Raw genomic sequence first — 16075 nt, 5'->3', positions numbered from 1 at the left:
CATTGTATAGTACATAGATGCAGTTATTGACACGGTGTACTGCAAAATTACACATGGGCCTTTTATTGGAGACGCATCTATGTATTTTGACAACTTCATTGACCCTATCAAGGTTTGGGGGTCTGAATCTATGTATGATTAGCCGGGGGAGGCGTCCCACGCCCATCCTAGATATATAAAGGCCATAGAGTATAGGTAGACTTGAAATGCATGTTCTATAGCTCAATTTTTTGAGGCCACCTCATTGAAAAATATTAGACTGTTAACTTTAATAGGTTGGTTGCAAGAGAGGGTTGAAAAAAATGCCAAAAAAGGGTCGGAAAAAAATGCCCTGGCTATTTTAGATTTTTTTTAACACCGCCCTGTAATGTATGAATAATAAAAGAGATGAATTCTGTCAATTCCTTTGTTGTCCCCGCTGAATATATCTGGAAGTCATTTTTGTAGAGTAGTTGCAAAAATAATTGAACAAAATTTTAGATATATGCACTTTTAATAAGGGGACAATTCAAAATTTCGCCAACTGTCCCTTTAGGCTAGTCAGGACTGTCTACAAATATTATCTAAAACCTGTTTTCCACCTGGTAATTAAACCTTAAAATCATCTTCCATATTTAATAGGTTTAAAATGGTCTGAACCTCCTAATGACTGGTAAATGATGCCGCAGCATACAGCCTGTCTTAACTTAATGGATTTTTTGAAACATGTCATTTACAAGTATTATTATATTTTCAAATATTGGGTCTTTTTTCAAAGGTTGCTACTTCAGTTCAAAACAAGATTTTATCTTTTAAACGTGTTTTTTCAATTGAAAGGTTTGTAAAATATGGAAAAATGAAATGGAAGGGGTAGTTTGTTAAAACATGTGAATCCATGTTAAACACGACATTGTTGCAACGTTATATTGATAACTAAATTAATAGATATATAAATTAATTATTGTTCGTTTGGTTGTCTCAGTAAAAGAGACAATGAAGGAAACTGACAGAATTCAACACAATTCTTGAGAGAAAAACGACAATATCTTCCGCATTGTAACTCAGATTCAAGGGTACCGTTGTGAATCAGACATGACTCTCTATTGAAGAAGTTTACTTGAAATTACGTTCACAGTCCCTTTAAGTTCATTTTTTAATCCAAGATATTTTTGATTTTCATATTTTCATGGTTTCTAGAAATTCAACAAATTATTTTGTTATTTGTTTTTTTGTTAATTTGCTAAGTTTGATGTAAACAAGAAAACCGGTTTTTTAATCGGTTCATTCAATCATACAGTTTAGAGCTAAGTGTTTAATTAAAATAATTCATCTTATTACAAGGTCATATTTCTATTCCATTCCTCAGACGATCATCTATTCATCTATTTATGTAGAGATATGATTGTTATGTTTACCTACGCAATGTTTTTGTTCTTTCTGCTAAATAAGAAATATTTAACCCTTTTTAGTGTTTCTTTATGAACCATTTAGGTTATTTATATTTGAGGTTATTCTATTTTATTTGTTTTTCTGTTAAAAGTATTCATTTTAAGCTGGTTTATGGCCTTTGTCGTGGATAAAATTACATTTTTTAGATATTAGAAGTTATAGAATCATTTTTTTTGTGTATTTAAAGACCCCTCCCCGCTCTTCTCCTCCAAATAAGCTCTTTGCTCTTTAAACAATCTCGTGGTTAATTTATCATCATTTACGAAGCTACTGAGATAAATAGTTTTTATACAATCCAACGCTAATCGATGTAAATAATATCGATCACGATCCCGGGGTTTTTTAATTAATCAAATAATTAATCTGAACTCCTCAGCTTCAAAAACCACCCTTGTTCAATATTCATCTTAACCTACCCTTCCCGGCCCCCTAGCTTTAAGATGGATTGGCCTAAACTTCCAAAATGGATCACGACTTTTTTGTAAATATGATTAATATTCATACTTTTTCTCAGTTTTGTTTGTTTTAGCCCTCTACAGTCCTACAGGTTCCATCCGTTTAATTTTTTCCGCAAGATTAAGAAAATGCGGGAACTTGCGGCCTAAAACCCCGATAAGTGTACACCGCGTAGTCCGTACAGCGGAGCACTGTGTAGAGTCATATTCGCAGACACTAGCGCCCTTAGGCGGACACTTGGAGAACTTGGCTCAACCACCTTAGTTAACCATCAACAGTTTGAGGTGACAGAAGGCGAAGGAAAGTGGGCATTAAAGTGTTAACAAAAATGAAAATATAAAATGAAAGTTATAATTCTTCTCTTCCTTACCGCGATAGCTAAAGGTAATATTTCAAACCAAATTGGTTTTGTCTTTTAAAACTAAACTTTTTTTACTAAATCATAAAACTTATTATGCGATCTTTGAATCTTTATTTCTAAAATTAGTTTTAAGCAAGGTTTCAAATTGGTTTCATTGTTAAAATTTTCAAATTAAATTTTTAAATTTAATTTTATGCAAGTCAAAAATGAGGAAAAAAACTATTTATCTTCTTGTAAAAGAAATCATTTTTAACCAAGCAAAGAAAAAAAATGTTTATTAAAACAGTTAGAAAAAAAACATATTTTTCATATATTTTCCAGAAAGAAGGAAATTTCGATATTCAATTATACATTATTGATTATATAGCTAATGAAATCCTTTAAGTGCACTTTGTTCAAATAAATTAATTTCTGAAAAATATTAATCAAAAATCTGAAGCACTACTTTAATACCCGCTCTCCCTGGTCCCTTTTACCCCCACCCCTTTTTACCCCTTTTAGACTTAATAGTATTTCATTTTGTGTTGTTTTTCTAAGCTGCATTGATTTAGAAGTTGTATCTTAATTTTTAATTATCAACCCCCACCCCTTCATGCAGCTTCACTTCACTTCTAGTCATACATGTCTTCATACATATTACATATATACCCCTTTTATTCCATTTCACCAATACCTTTATTATTATATACCTACCATTCCCCATAACAATTCTTATACGTACACCCTATAATTCTGCAGTATGTTTGCATCATAAGACAAAACTATTATTCTTCCTAGATACATGCATGCTAGGAGACAGGGGGAAAAAGAAAACCTGGATTTAGAATATATACTGTACATGACTACATATATACACTGTAAGAAGTGGATTTAGAATAAATTCTGTAGATGACTAAATATATACACTGTAAGAAGTGGATTTAGAATATATACTGTACCATGCATGACTACATAAATATACACTGTAAGAAGTGGATTTAGAATATATACCGTACATGACTACATATATATACACTGTAACAAGTGGATTTAGAATACATACTGTACATGACTACTCATTTATACACTGTACGAAGTGGATTAAGAATATATACTGTACATGACTACATATATATACACTGTTAGAAGTGGATTTAGAATATATACTGTATCATGACTATTTCTATAAAAATTTTATTTTGATTTGTCCCCTAGAATAGCAATATGTTCTTACTGTATAAACGGTTGTTTTTATTTACCAATCAGAAGTGAATAGCAATATATTCAGCAATATAATATTTAGCAATATATAACAACAAATAGCATTATATTCAGTAATATTTAACAATAAATAGCAATATATTTAGCAATGTATAACAATAAATAGCAATATATTCAGAAATATATAATAATAAATAGCAATATGTATTTAGCAATAATTAACAATAAATAGCAATATTTTCAGCAATATATAGCACTAAATATCAATATATCAATATTAGCCATTTCTTATAAGTTTTTGAAAGGTTGAATTGTCTTCAGTCAAATTTGATAGATATATGAGAGTTTTGCCAATTACTTCCAAAAGCTACGACAAAAACATGTTCTTCGCAGATCAAAAATGTTAATCTCAAAACACAACAAAAGTATACTAAGTAAGGAAGTAAAGTATACTAAGTAAGGAAGTAAAGTATACTAAGTAAGGAAGTAAGGTAAAATAAAAATGCAAGGCGATGCGACGCTTTAAAGTCGACCCAGTTATTAACATTTTTCAGATTTTGAATTTTCGTGCGAACACAACGTTTAAAAATTCTTTCAACAGTTTATACTTTAAATTAGAAAAAAAATTCTATCTTTGCCGAAAAAAAATCAAGTTTTATCTGTGTATCAAAACTGAACTTCAAATAAAGGGTATTATAAAAATGTTCATTATTACATTTTTAGCTTAATCTTTTTCACTCAAATCTCAATATAAGACAAACAGTTATTTTATGCGGAATTACAAGCACTACTTTGCAACCTGTTAGTTCCTCTAAAGTTTACAGTTTGAATCTTGGAAAAAATCAAAATTAAGTATTTGGATTTCAATTTTTTCTAATTAGTTATTATTGATATTGTTTTTTTAATTTAAATGGAATTAATCATTTTAAAATTGTCCTACATTTTTAAAAAGAAAAATCCGGGAACTATTTAAACTGTATGACTCAGCTAGCACTATGTATTTACACCTAATTTAACATTATGGAAAGATGAATATGTTTTAAAGCACTACTATAAGGAAACTATAAGCAAGTACTGAAAGTATGAAGTGCCAAAAAAATGAATAAATAAGTGATTCTTAATATAATAAATATAAAAATCTATATAAAAAAATAATATTATATTAACTTAAACAATTGTTAAGCTATGAAAACTTAAACACTTGTTTAACTATGAAAACTTAAACACTTTTTAAGTTATGAAAACTTAAACACTTGTTAAGCTATGCAAACTTAAACACTTGTTAAACTATGAAAACTTAAACACTTGTTAAACTTGTTAAACTATGTAAACTTAAACACTTGTTAAGCAATAAAGACTTAAACACCTGTTAAGCTATGAAAACTTAATCACTTGTTAAGCTATGAAAACTTAATCAATTGTTAAGCTATGAAAACTTGTTGAAGAATACTGCAATCAATCGGAGAGATCCTCTTTTTAGACAGAAGATCACCCAAGATTACAAACGCCAGTCCCTTCAATATAACAGTTACTATAATTTGAAGTGCTTTATATACATCTGCATTATCCCCTACTCTTGTATCTTAGAAACCTGTATGTAGAGAAAACCTTTGTTAGTTCTCAGATAAAGCTAAATCTTGTTCAGCTTTCTTTAGAATTGAATTCTGTATAAACCTCTCTATCTACCTCAAGCTGGAGTCAAAATAAACTAGGAAAAGTTTAAAAGTTTTCTTCAACAACCTTTCTACCTTTCAGACTGTGCAAGTGTTCTAATCCAACTGTTCAAATCTCACATCTTTATTTCTTTATTTTTCTTCCCTGAGTCAATCTCTGATTTAATTTTGAACATTGTTTGGTTTCCATTTTTATTATTCAATTTTCCATTTTGCTTGTTTTCCCTTTATCCCCATACTTTTCTCCTCCTTTCAACCTTTTTTATTATCATTTCTATTTTTTTTCATTTACTCCATATTTGAGTTTAAAGTTTTCTTCAACAACATTTCTACCTTTCATATACTGTGCAAGTGTCCTAATCAAACTGTTCAAAATTCACATTTTTCTTTCTTTATCTTTCTACGCTAAGTTTTTTAATGTTTTTAGTTTGAACAATATTGATTTTTTAACTTTATTATTCATTTTTTCAATTTGCTTGCTCCATATGGATTTCATTGTTTTTCCACTTTTCCTACTCCTCCTTTTCTTCGATATAATTTCGATTTAAAATTTGTTTAATTTTCACCTTAAATTGTTCCTTAAACTAAACACAATAGCCCGCTAAAAGCATTCTTTAAAAGCAAAACAATTTCACCTGTACCCTTCACTCTGTATATATAGAAGGAGTTCATTTATGATAATTTTAATATTTCGTCTTAATCTTCATTAATTAGTTTTCACCTTCTGGATGCTTCATCATTCATTTTTCTTTTATACGCCTTCTCTCTTATTTATTATTAATGTAGGTTATATACCAGTGGTGCTTAATCCATAATGTTTCTATACAATAAAACAGTAATTTATCATAATTCTCTTCCTTTCTTTTTTCTTTTTATACGGATTTCCTTTTTCTCTTTTTAAGAACAAATATTATTAAATGTTGAATATGTTTGATATAGGATAGGATAAAATCTGGATGAGATTTCACAAAATGTCATTTAAGGAATCTATATCAATATCAACTTCCATCTTTTCCCTTCACTATTGAAGTGAAAATGTAAATGGTGCTTGAAAGTGGATTGATTCTAAACCACAAAACAATTATTTGTAGAGTAGGTAAAACCTCAAAATTACAGAGCAAGTATTTCATAGAGATGTTTAAACCACACATTCACAGAGCAAGTATTTGTAGAGTAGGTAAAACCTTAAAATCATAGAGCAAGTATTTGTAGAGTAGGTAAAATCTCAAAATCATAGAGCAAGTATTTGTAAGAGTATGTAAAACCTCAAAATCACAGAGCAGGTATTTGTAAAGTGAGTAAAACCCCAAAATCATAGAGCAAGTATTTTTATAGTAGGTTAAATCAAAAAACAAGTATTTCCTAGATGGGTTTAAACCACATAATCACAGATCAAGTATTTCATAGAGGCATTAAAACCCCAAAACCATAGTACAAGAAATTGTAGAGCAGTTTAAACAAAACCACAGAGCAAGTATTTTATAGAGGAGTTTAGACTGCAAATAGAACCAGTATTTGCAGAGAAGTTGAACCTAAACAACCAAGGAAAACATGTTGGGAGAGTAGTTTAACCACAAAACCACTAAGTAATTATTGGTATTAAAGAATTCAAAACCTCAAAACCAGAGAGCGAGTATTTCAAAGAGGTGTTTATACGACAATACCATAAAGCAAGTATTTTGTATAGCAGTATCACAAAAAAATTAAATAAAATAAAGTTTTCATAAAGTCTTCTCTCAGAATTTTGAATCTATGTGTCAATGGATCCAATTTTCTTAGTTTGTTTATAAAATATTTTCTTTTACGGCCTCAACTGGTTCTTTTTAATTTCTATGTTTTTTTTCTCTATGGCTCTGTTCTAAAGTTGTTTTTAAATCTGTTTTCAATACTTTTCACATTCTTTTCAAACAGTTTTCAATATTTAACCGAAATAACAAGATTTAAACAACGTTGTATGAGATTACTTTTCACAATTTTTTCAAAATAAATTAACATATATGTTTACTATGGAAACTAGAAAGTAGTACAATGAAATGTCGCTTTCAATTTTAATATTAGGAACTGTTACAAATTTTAAAAAGTATTTCATTTATTACAATTTCAAAGAAATTGAGTCTTTGCCACCAACTCTGATTTTCTTATCCCTATATCTTTGTAACATAAGGTCGTGGACCATAGATCAAAGCATAAGTTTGAAATATTACAAAGGTTTACACCATTAGATTGCAAAGATGGAGGATATATAAAGTTAGTATATGTAATAAATCTAGGTCCCGAGGATATTCGACTCTTAGTCTAATTTCAGTCTCTCTGAGTCTATCTCTAGCCAAAACTCAAGGCTCTATATCTCTAGCCAAAACTCAACGCTCTATACACGTCCGTTTAAATCAATGATTCATACGTTACTAATTTATTAATACAGGTAAATAGAATTGACCGGAATGGCCGGTCAGGGTCAACATGAAACAGAGATAAGATAGATAAACGAACATAGATAATAAAGATATTACTAGCGTGATTACATAATTCATTACATATAGATAGTAATTACTTTATTGTAATTATACTGATTTCCCTCAAACTTTAATTTTGGAACTCAGTAGAACCACGGGAATATTATTAGCTTGGTTAAACAATTCTAAATCAAGTTTGTTGACTAAAGTTTCCAGGCAAATCTTGGCTCCGAAGCTAGTACTTTATAAAGTTTTAAATAGGCTTGGGGCTTAATTATTCTGATGCATTGTTATTAATTTTTAAGAGCTTTTTTAAGGTCAGTGCACAGTAACCAGATATTTTTGGTTGCAGCATTTAATCTGTAAATAAATGCATAAAAAACATTAACTAACCCCTCCCCTCTCCCCCTCAGCACATCCTACCCCCCCCCCCTCTGGGCACATATGCACTAAATATCCCAGTAGTTTTTTCTTGTTTTGCTTCACCTTGAAACTTCTTAATTTTCAAGAGACAGTAATATTTAACAAAACCAAAGGTTAAAAACTAGGATCAACTGACCAGTAAAGTAAAAAAAAGGTTGGCGTTTAAAACAAACTTGTTCACCATTCTACCCCATACATCTCTTGTTGTTAACTGTATCTTTCTGATTGTATCTAAGGTGTGCAGAGTTCTTGAATGGACACTTTGATTGAAAATATGCAAGTTACGAGGCTTTTATATAAACCATAAACTAGGATCCAGGAAACTAGCCTAGGATCCAGGAAACTAGCCTAGGATCCAGGAAACTAGCCTAGGATCCAGGAAACCAGTCAGGTATCCAGGAAACCAGCCTGGGATTCAGGAAACTAGCCTGGGATCCAGGAAACTATCCTAGGATCCAGGAAACCAGCCTGGGATTCAGAAAACTAGTCTAGGATCCTGGAAACCAGCGTGGGATCCAGGAAGCCAACCAGGGATCCAGGAAGCCAACCAGGGATCCAGGAAACCAGTCAGGACTCCAGGAAACCAGCCTGGGGTCCATGATACTAGCCTAGGATCTAGGAAACCAACCAAGGGTCCAGGAAACTAGCCTGGGATCCAGAAAACCCCCCTGTGTCCAGGAAACACACTTGTATCCAGGAAACACCCTTGTATCCAGGAAACCCACCTGTATTCAGGAAACTCCCCTGTATGCAGTAAACACCCTTGTATCCAGGATATAAACATCATTTTTCAAATTCCTGTCAAACTCGTTAAACTATGTAAAAAGCCATGTTGGACCGTGCCACCAAAATTACAAAATAAATCATCGTCCTAAAAGGTCAAAGTCCGAATTCTGAGAAAAGAGTTACATTGAAAAGAAATCATTATATCTTGAAAAGTTAGTTTCTATATCAATCCTTTTATCATTAATTATTATTTTTACACACTTTTCTTGAAATAATTGAAAAATCTTTTAAGAATTTGGTGTAATCGGTTTAGTATATTCTAAGAATTTGGTGTAATTGGTTTAGTATATTCTAAGGATTTGGTGTAATTGGTTTAGTATATTCTAAGAATTTGGTGCAATTGGTTTAGTATATTCTAAGAATTACTAAAAAGCATGAATTCTGACCAAAATTCTGTTGTGACTTGTGTCCAGGTTCTTCCTGTCTAAATTGCAAGGCGGATTTTCTGCATTTCATAGAATCTGTGTCGGCGCCTTTGATGAGGCCAATATCGATAGATGAGCAACATAAAGGCTTCACAGCTGCCTTCAACCCTGGGAGGTCAAATATAATTTTGAAAATGCTTATTACGAATATTATGATTAGGTTTAAAGTGTTAAAGGGTTGGATTTTATCTTAACCTTTTATCTCCATATATAGATATGGGCAGGCTACAGATGGTCAAACCTAGATTTGGGAGTTTACAGAGACACGCCCTATCCTAGAACATATTTGCAACATTAGATAATTCTTGTATAAACAAGTCTTGATATCTGAATCAATACCCCCCCCCCTTTGTACCCATAAAAAAGGTCTAATAGTACTCCTCTTAAATATATATTTAATTGAAATGTTTTGCTATCATTAATTGAAGTTAGGTGGGAAACATAATGAAAACAGGGAAGAGCTATTTTTCACCTAATTGCTTTATACTTGTACTGTTAAAATAATCATCAATTAGTAATTGTAAACTCGTTCTGTAAACACATATATTTTAGCAATAAACTTTATCTATCTATCTATCTATCTATCTATCTACAATTAAGCTAAGATGTTTACTATAATTTCTTAATCAAAATTTAGACTTTCAATTTCAATAGTTCAATAATTTCAATATTAAAATAATAAATAGTTAACAAAAAAAATTGCCAAAAGTACGCTGTAAAATGTTTAAACAATTTTGTATTACAGATCAATAAGGCATGATACACATGTTTGCAATTTCATTTTTGGGGTTTTTTGCAGATAATTTTTAAACAGTTTTTTTCAACCATTCAATAAGCAAAAAAAAATTAATTTTTAAAGTTAAGCAGCTTTAAGATAATCGGTTTAAAAACGAGTAAGTAGTAGATATACATAGATTGATGAATTTAAACAATGAAAAGTGATTTCTTATGAAAATTCCATATTTACGCTTGTCTTCTGGAATTCTTTCTCATCGTATTCTTTTCTCTTGACGCAATTTGTGTATTTATTTGTGACGCAAAATTCATGAGATAGATGGTGTAAATTATATTTCTCTATCAAACTAATTATTAATAATGTGTATGGTGTATGGTGTATTATCATTAAATAACCCATTCTTAATTTTATATTTATATATATTGTGACAATTTTTTAAATAATAAATTTAAACTGCATAATATTCAAATATGACTTTTAAATTGGTATTTTAAATTAACTTTACACTACTTAAAACGTAAAGTGAAATTAATGCTTATTGAAATTATCTTGAATATCATGAACAGTAACAATTCTCAAGAACGGAGAGACTTAAATGTATTTTATAAAAGAAATATAGAGCTAAATTCTGCCGTCTATCTTATGTAGTTTTTAAAAATCTTGTAAAACCCCCCCCCCTCCTTATTCTGTTATTCTTTCCTATTTTTTAAAGCCCCTTAGCTCCTTTAAAAAGGGGTAAAAGATTGTATAACTAATGAAAGTGTAGAGACCTAACTTTTTACCTCGCTTCTTTCCTTAATATTTTCAATCCTTATACAATACATGGCGTTCAAAAATATTTTAAAGTTGAAAAATAATGAATTGTGAACATTTTGCAATGAAGTTTACACCATTGATAGTTCGAGAACCTTGAAGTACAAAAATGTTTAAAACTCTCAAATTTTTGGAACACTCTTGCACTTAGAGCAAGAAATTGTTCAATATATTTGTGCAACCCATTCACAATCACAATACAACCAATTGTTCACCTAATTCTTTACAGGCCAATATTTGCAACCATTTATTTTATTTAAAGGGACTGTCCTTGAAAATTCATGTGAACTTTCGTTTAAAGAGGGGAATGTCCGAAGCACAGTGGTACCCTTTGAACCCTGACCTGATTTTCTTCCGATGCGTTAGTATAAGTAATTTTATAGAGAAACCACAATTAATAATAGTCAACTTTCAAAAAGAAGATAATTGTTATCTTATACATTCTTGATCAGACAGAACCTTTGATAAGTGCACTGTTGTGAATCAGATAGGGCACTTGAAATTACGTCTACAGTTCCTTATCATTGCAATTCAAATTTTTTTTTTAGTTAAACCTTTTTTGTTTGAACTATGTTTACATTATAGACACAGCTAAGTTTGTTCCAAGGGAATGAAAAGTGTTATTTTGGTTCAAAAAATATTCTATTTTTAATCTTCCTGTTTTATACATTGAATTTAAATATCTAATTTGCATTTCTTTCGCTTATTGCTATTTTTTTCTGAACATTTTGTAGGTGAATATTTTTTATTTTTATTTATAAAGCTGAGCTTATGATAATCCTATTTCTTGGCTGAATCTGAATACAAAAATATTATGTATTTATCGGAGGGGAAACGACAACAAAGAAATTGCTCCCCCCCTCCCACAACCCCCCCCCCCCGTCCTGCTCTCTTTTCATTTTGCCATTTATCTTTTAGTTCCCAAAATATATATATACGGTGCTAGGCGATTATATCTATATAATAAAGACGACTGTTACATTTAAGTTTTAATTGTTAACAAGCTTTTTTCGAATTACAAGTTTACAAATAATTAAAGAGAAGCTTTCCTTAATTAACAGTTTCTCTCTGTTTCCATGTTTTTCTGTATACATGCTGTTTAAAAGCTTGATATAAATCAAAATTAGAATCAAAAGTCGTCTTCATTATAATGATAAAACCGCCTACCAATGTATTAAAAAAACATTTCTTCATGAAGTTAATATTTTAAAATATATTCTTTTTAAAAGTCTCTGTTTGCCTTCTTTGTTCTTTGTTTTCTTTCGATCTTATTTTCAATAACTTTTTTACTTCACAAAAGTTTGACGTTTTTATAAAACCTTCTCATTATTTCTCTCAATTGGTTGATTGGTTGATTGGTCTGTATATATTCTATACCTAGAGAAGTAAGTAATCCTCTTAGAGCTAATGGACCCAGCCTAATTCTACATTTGCCCAAGGATATTGGCCTACACTATAAAAGAGTAAAAAAACAATAATATTTTCACATAAAAACTTAAATTTTCCTGTTTTCGATTCACTAGTTTCAAATGAACACAATGAAAAAAATAAAAAATAATACATTATTATATGTTTTAATAGATACATAATTCTGTAGTATATTGGAATCGCAATCATAATAATTAAAAAATCCGTGATTTCAAATTGTTAATTGATTCAGCCGTCTGGACATGTCGTCTTAACACATAGAAAGAACACAATTCCTTTTTTGTTATACATTCTAATGTTAATATTCACACTCATCTTATGTACATTTGAAATGAATCTGAGCTGAACTAACCTAGACCTTTACGGTCCTAGCTTGTACTGCCCCTCCTGGTACACCAACTACACTGGTAAACATACGGCATGGGTCAATATAGTTGGCTTAGCACTGCAAGTGGTGAACGCTGTAAAGGCTGCACCTGATCAGATTTACAATCACTAAAGTGTGAATTTTATATTCTAGGGGTTCAACGACGAACTGAGTATGGATGTGAAGGAGGAGAACTGAATATACAATGTGAACTGGGAACTACAATACATCTAGTCAGAGCTAACTATGGTAGATTCTCAATATCTACATGCAACAGGTATACAATATTCAATATACAATATATAATATACAATATTCAATATACAATATTCAATATACAATATACAATATTCAATATACAATATACAATATTCAATATACAATATACAATATTCAATATACAATATTCATTATACAATATACAATATTCAATATACAATATACAATATACAATAAATAAACATATGTGAACTTTTTTACTTTCTTATTTACTCAAATTATTGTTAATACAGTTTCTGTGTTTTAAGTTTATTTAGTTTAATTAAAATCTATTATATGTTTCACTTTAAATGATTCTAAAATTTGATAAATACTTCCCATTTTAGAATTGTTTGGTCTGAAACTTATCAATTCAAATACAAAGATGAAGCAAATCAAAGTAAACAAATTGTGTATCTTTTTCAGTATCTTTGCTGATGTTTACGACTTTAATATATATTATACGTTTAATGTGTACGACTAAGCTCAGAAGAATAATCTCGGTAATTTTCTAACTCAGCTTTGTCGCATAAATCTTAAATTCGGGTTTAAAAGGTCAAACTGAATTACAAACTTTTGCAATTGCTTGACTATTCAGTAAAAGAGAGTCAGATTGATTTTTAAAACAATCCTTTTACTTTTGTTCATTATTCATAGAGCTGTCCCTTTAACTGTGTTGAATATTCAGGAAACTGTCTCTTTAAGTGTGTTGAGTATTCAGGAAAATGTCTCTTTAACTGTGTTGAATATGCAGGAAACTGTCTCTTTAACTGTGTTGAATATGCATGAAACTGTCCCTTTAACTGTGTTGAATATTCAGGAAACTGTCCCTTTAACTGTGTTGAATATTCAGGAAACTGTCCATTTAACTGTGTTGAATATTCAGGAAACTGTCCCTTTAACTGTGTTGAATATGCAGGAAACTGTCTCTTTAACTGTGTTGAATATGCAGGAAACTGTCTCTTTAACTGTGTTGAATATGCAGGAAACTGTCCCTTTAACTGTGTTGAATATTCAGGAAACTGTCTCTTTAACTGTGTTGAATATTCAGGAAACTGTCTCTTTAAATGTGTTAAATATGTAGGAAACTGTCCCTTTAACTGTGTTGAATATTCAGGAAACTGTCCCTTTAACAGTGTGGAATATTCGGGAAACTGTCCCTTTAACTGTGTTTAATATGCAGGAAACTGTCTCTTTAACTGTGTTGAATATGCAGGAAACTGTCCCTTTAACTATGTTGAATATTCAGGAAACTGTCCCTTTAGCTATGTTGAATATTCAGGAAACTGTTCCTTTAACTGTGTTGAATATTCAGGAAACTGTCCCTTTAACTGTGTTGAATATTTAGGAAACTGTCCCTTTAACTCTGTTGAATATTCAGGAAAATTTCCCTTTAACTGTGTTGAATATGCAGAAAACTGTCCCTTTAACTGTGTTGAATATTCAGGAAACTGTCCCTTTAACTGTGTTGAATATTCAGGAAACTGTCCCTTTAACTGTGTTGAATATTCAGGAAACTGTTCCTTTAACTGTGTTGAATATTCAGGAAACTGTCCCTTTAGCTGTGTTGAATATGCAGGAAACTGTTTCTTTAACTGTGTTGAATATTCAGGAAACTGTTCCTTTAACTGTGTTGAATATTCAGGAATTTGTCCCTTTAGCTGTGTTGAATATGCAGGAAACTGTCCCTTTAACTGTGTTGAATATTCAGGGAAGGTGAAACAGGATGGTCGGTCAACTGTATGGAGCCTAGAACCATTAGAATACTCAGAGACAGGTAGTTCAACCAATTAATCAGTCAATAAGTCACTCAATCAATTAAATCATTGAAATATTTATTCAATCAATCAGTTACTTAATCACTCACTCTATCATTTAATTCAACTAATTAATTGCTCAATCAAATCTTATTCAAGTTAAATCATCCAGTCAATCAATCAGTCAATTAGCAATACAATCAAACAATTTATTTTATAAATCAATTAGTCTTTCAATCAGCTAGTTAGTTCATCATTTAATCAATCAATGCAAAAGGTCAACTATTTTCAGAAAACAGTTAATTTGGAAATTTATTTATTATCTATTAAAATGTTCCAAATTTAAAAACTTGTATCATTTTAGAAGTATTATCAATCAGTTATTAGTTCGGAGCAAAATAAATCATTAAACAAAGTAACTGAGTTGTTGCCACAAACTCAAATTTTTAATCCACATATCTTTGCAACCTGAAGATGTAAACCTTTGATTTTCAGACTAAAAGTATATTATTTAACTAAATTTATAATTTGAAATATGTAAAGTCTAAGATATGGAGAGTTGCTAAGATATTTAAGGATTAGCAAATAAGAGTTTTTGGAAATAACTATTCTTTTTTCTTTTCAAAATCGCTAATAAAATGAACGCCAGTTTATTAAAGTTCTTTAAATTACTTTAAACAAAAATGTGTCCACGAAAATTAAATTGTTTAAAGTTGTATTTTCAAGAAGACAACCGTCTGAATATTCCTGTTTTTTTCTAAGGAAGTTTAGTTTTCAGCCAATAATTTAGAAAATAATGGGCAGCGTCCGTAAAATTGGTTTTGATACACTATACATTATAAATTATTGAATCTGATAATTAAACAATCAAAAATAAATTGCAAACTAAATCCTTAATTTACCATTAAAGCGTTTTTAAAATTTTCCTTTCAATATTTTTCTATTAAAGGGACTATAGACGTATTTTGAGGTCAATCTCCTTCATTTATAGAGTGGAATGTTAGATTTACAACGTTACCATTGAAACCTTTCATAGATCAAGAATGCATGAGATATTAATAATTTTCTCTTGGAAAGTTGATCTTTTTAAATTGTGGCTTCTCTAAAAAGTGACTAAGGAATCAACAGCTCTTTAATTGTTGCAGTTAAATACTTTTTATGTTAGAAAACCAACGATATCTTCCACATTTTTGATCAAATAAAGATTGGTTGATTATTTTTATTTGTGGTTTCTGTATAAAGTGACCAAAAAAACAATTGCCAAAATTATGCACTTATCGTGTGTAAAGGGTATCTCTGTGAATTGGGCATACCCCTGCTTTTAAATAAATGTTTTATCCTTTCTCACTTTTTTTAATCTCTATCCACCCTTAAGCTTAAATCTGTTAAAGATTTAAATATTTCGTATTTTTATTTCTCAAATAGAAAACACCTAAAGAGTTTGAAATCTCCTCTGTGTTGATTTTACAGATGGTTTCTTAAAATTAAACTTCCAACTCCTCACACCAGAA

General features: G+C 30.3%; 1 protein-coding gene across 2 annotated transcripts in view; it reads left to right on the top strand.

Moving 5' to 3' along the window:
- The first annotated feature begins 2084 nt into the window (after positions 1-2084).
- LOC111700722 (latrophilin Cirl) overlaps positions 2085-16075 on the top strand; it is a 23329-nt gene continuing 9338 nt past the window's right edge. For both annotated transcript variants that reach the window (XR_002765038.1, XM_023471733.1), the window contains exons 1-3: positions 2085-2268; positions 12703-12826; positions 14519-14584. Coding sequence is in view for 1 of the 2 variants with exons in the window: in XM_023471733.1 (XP_023327501.1) it covers positions 2226-2268; positions 12703-12826; positions 14519-14584 (233 nt within the window). In the remaining variant the exon portion in view is untranslated. The remainder of the gene's footprint in view (positions 2269-12702; positions 12827-14518; positions 14585-16075) is intronic.

Source organism: Eurytemora carolleeae, unplaced genomic scaffold (genome assembly GCF_000591075.1).
Source record: "Eurytemora carolleeae unplaced genomic scaffold, Eaff_2.0 scaffold418, whole genome shotgun sequence".
Taxonomy (NCBI): Eukaryota; Metazoa; Arthropoda; class Copepoda; order Calanoida; family Temoridae; genus Eurytemora; species Eurytemora carolleeae.
Note: the sequence above shows the minus strand (reverse complement) of the source record. Positions and strands in the feature narration are given on the sequence as shown.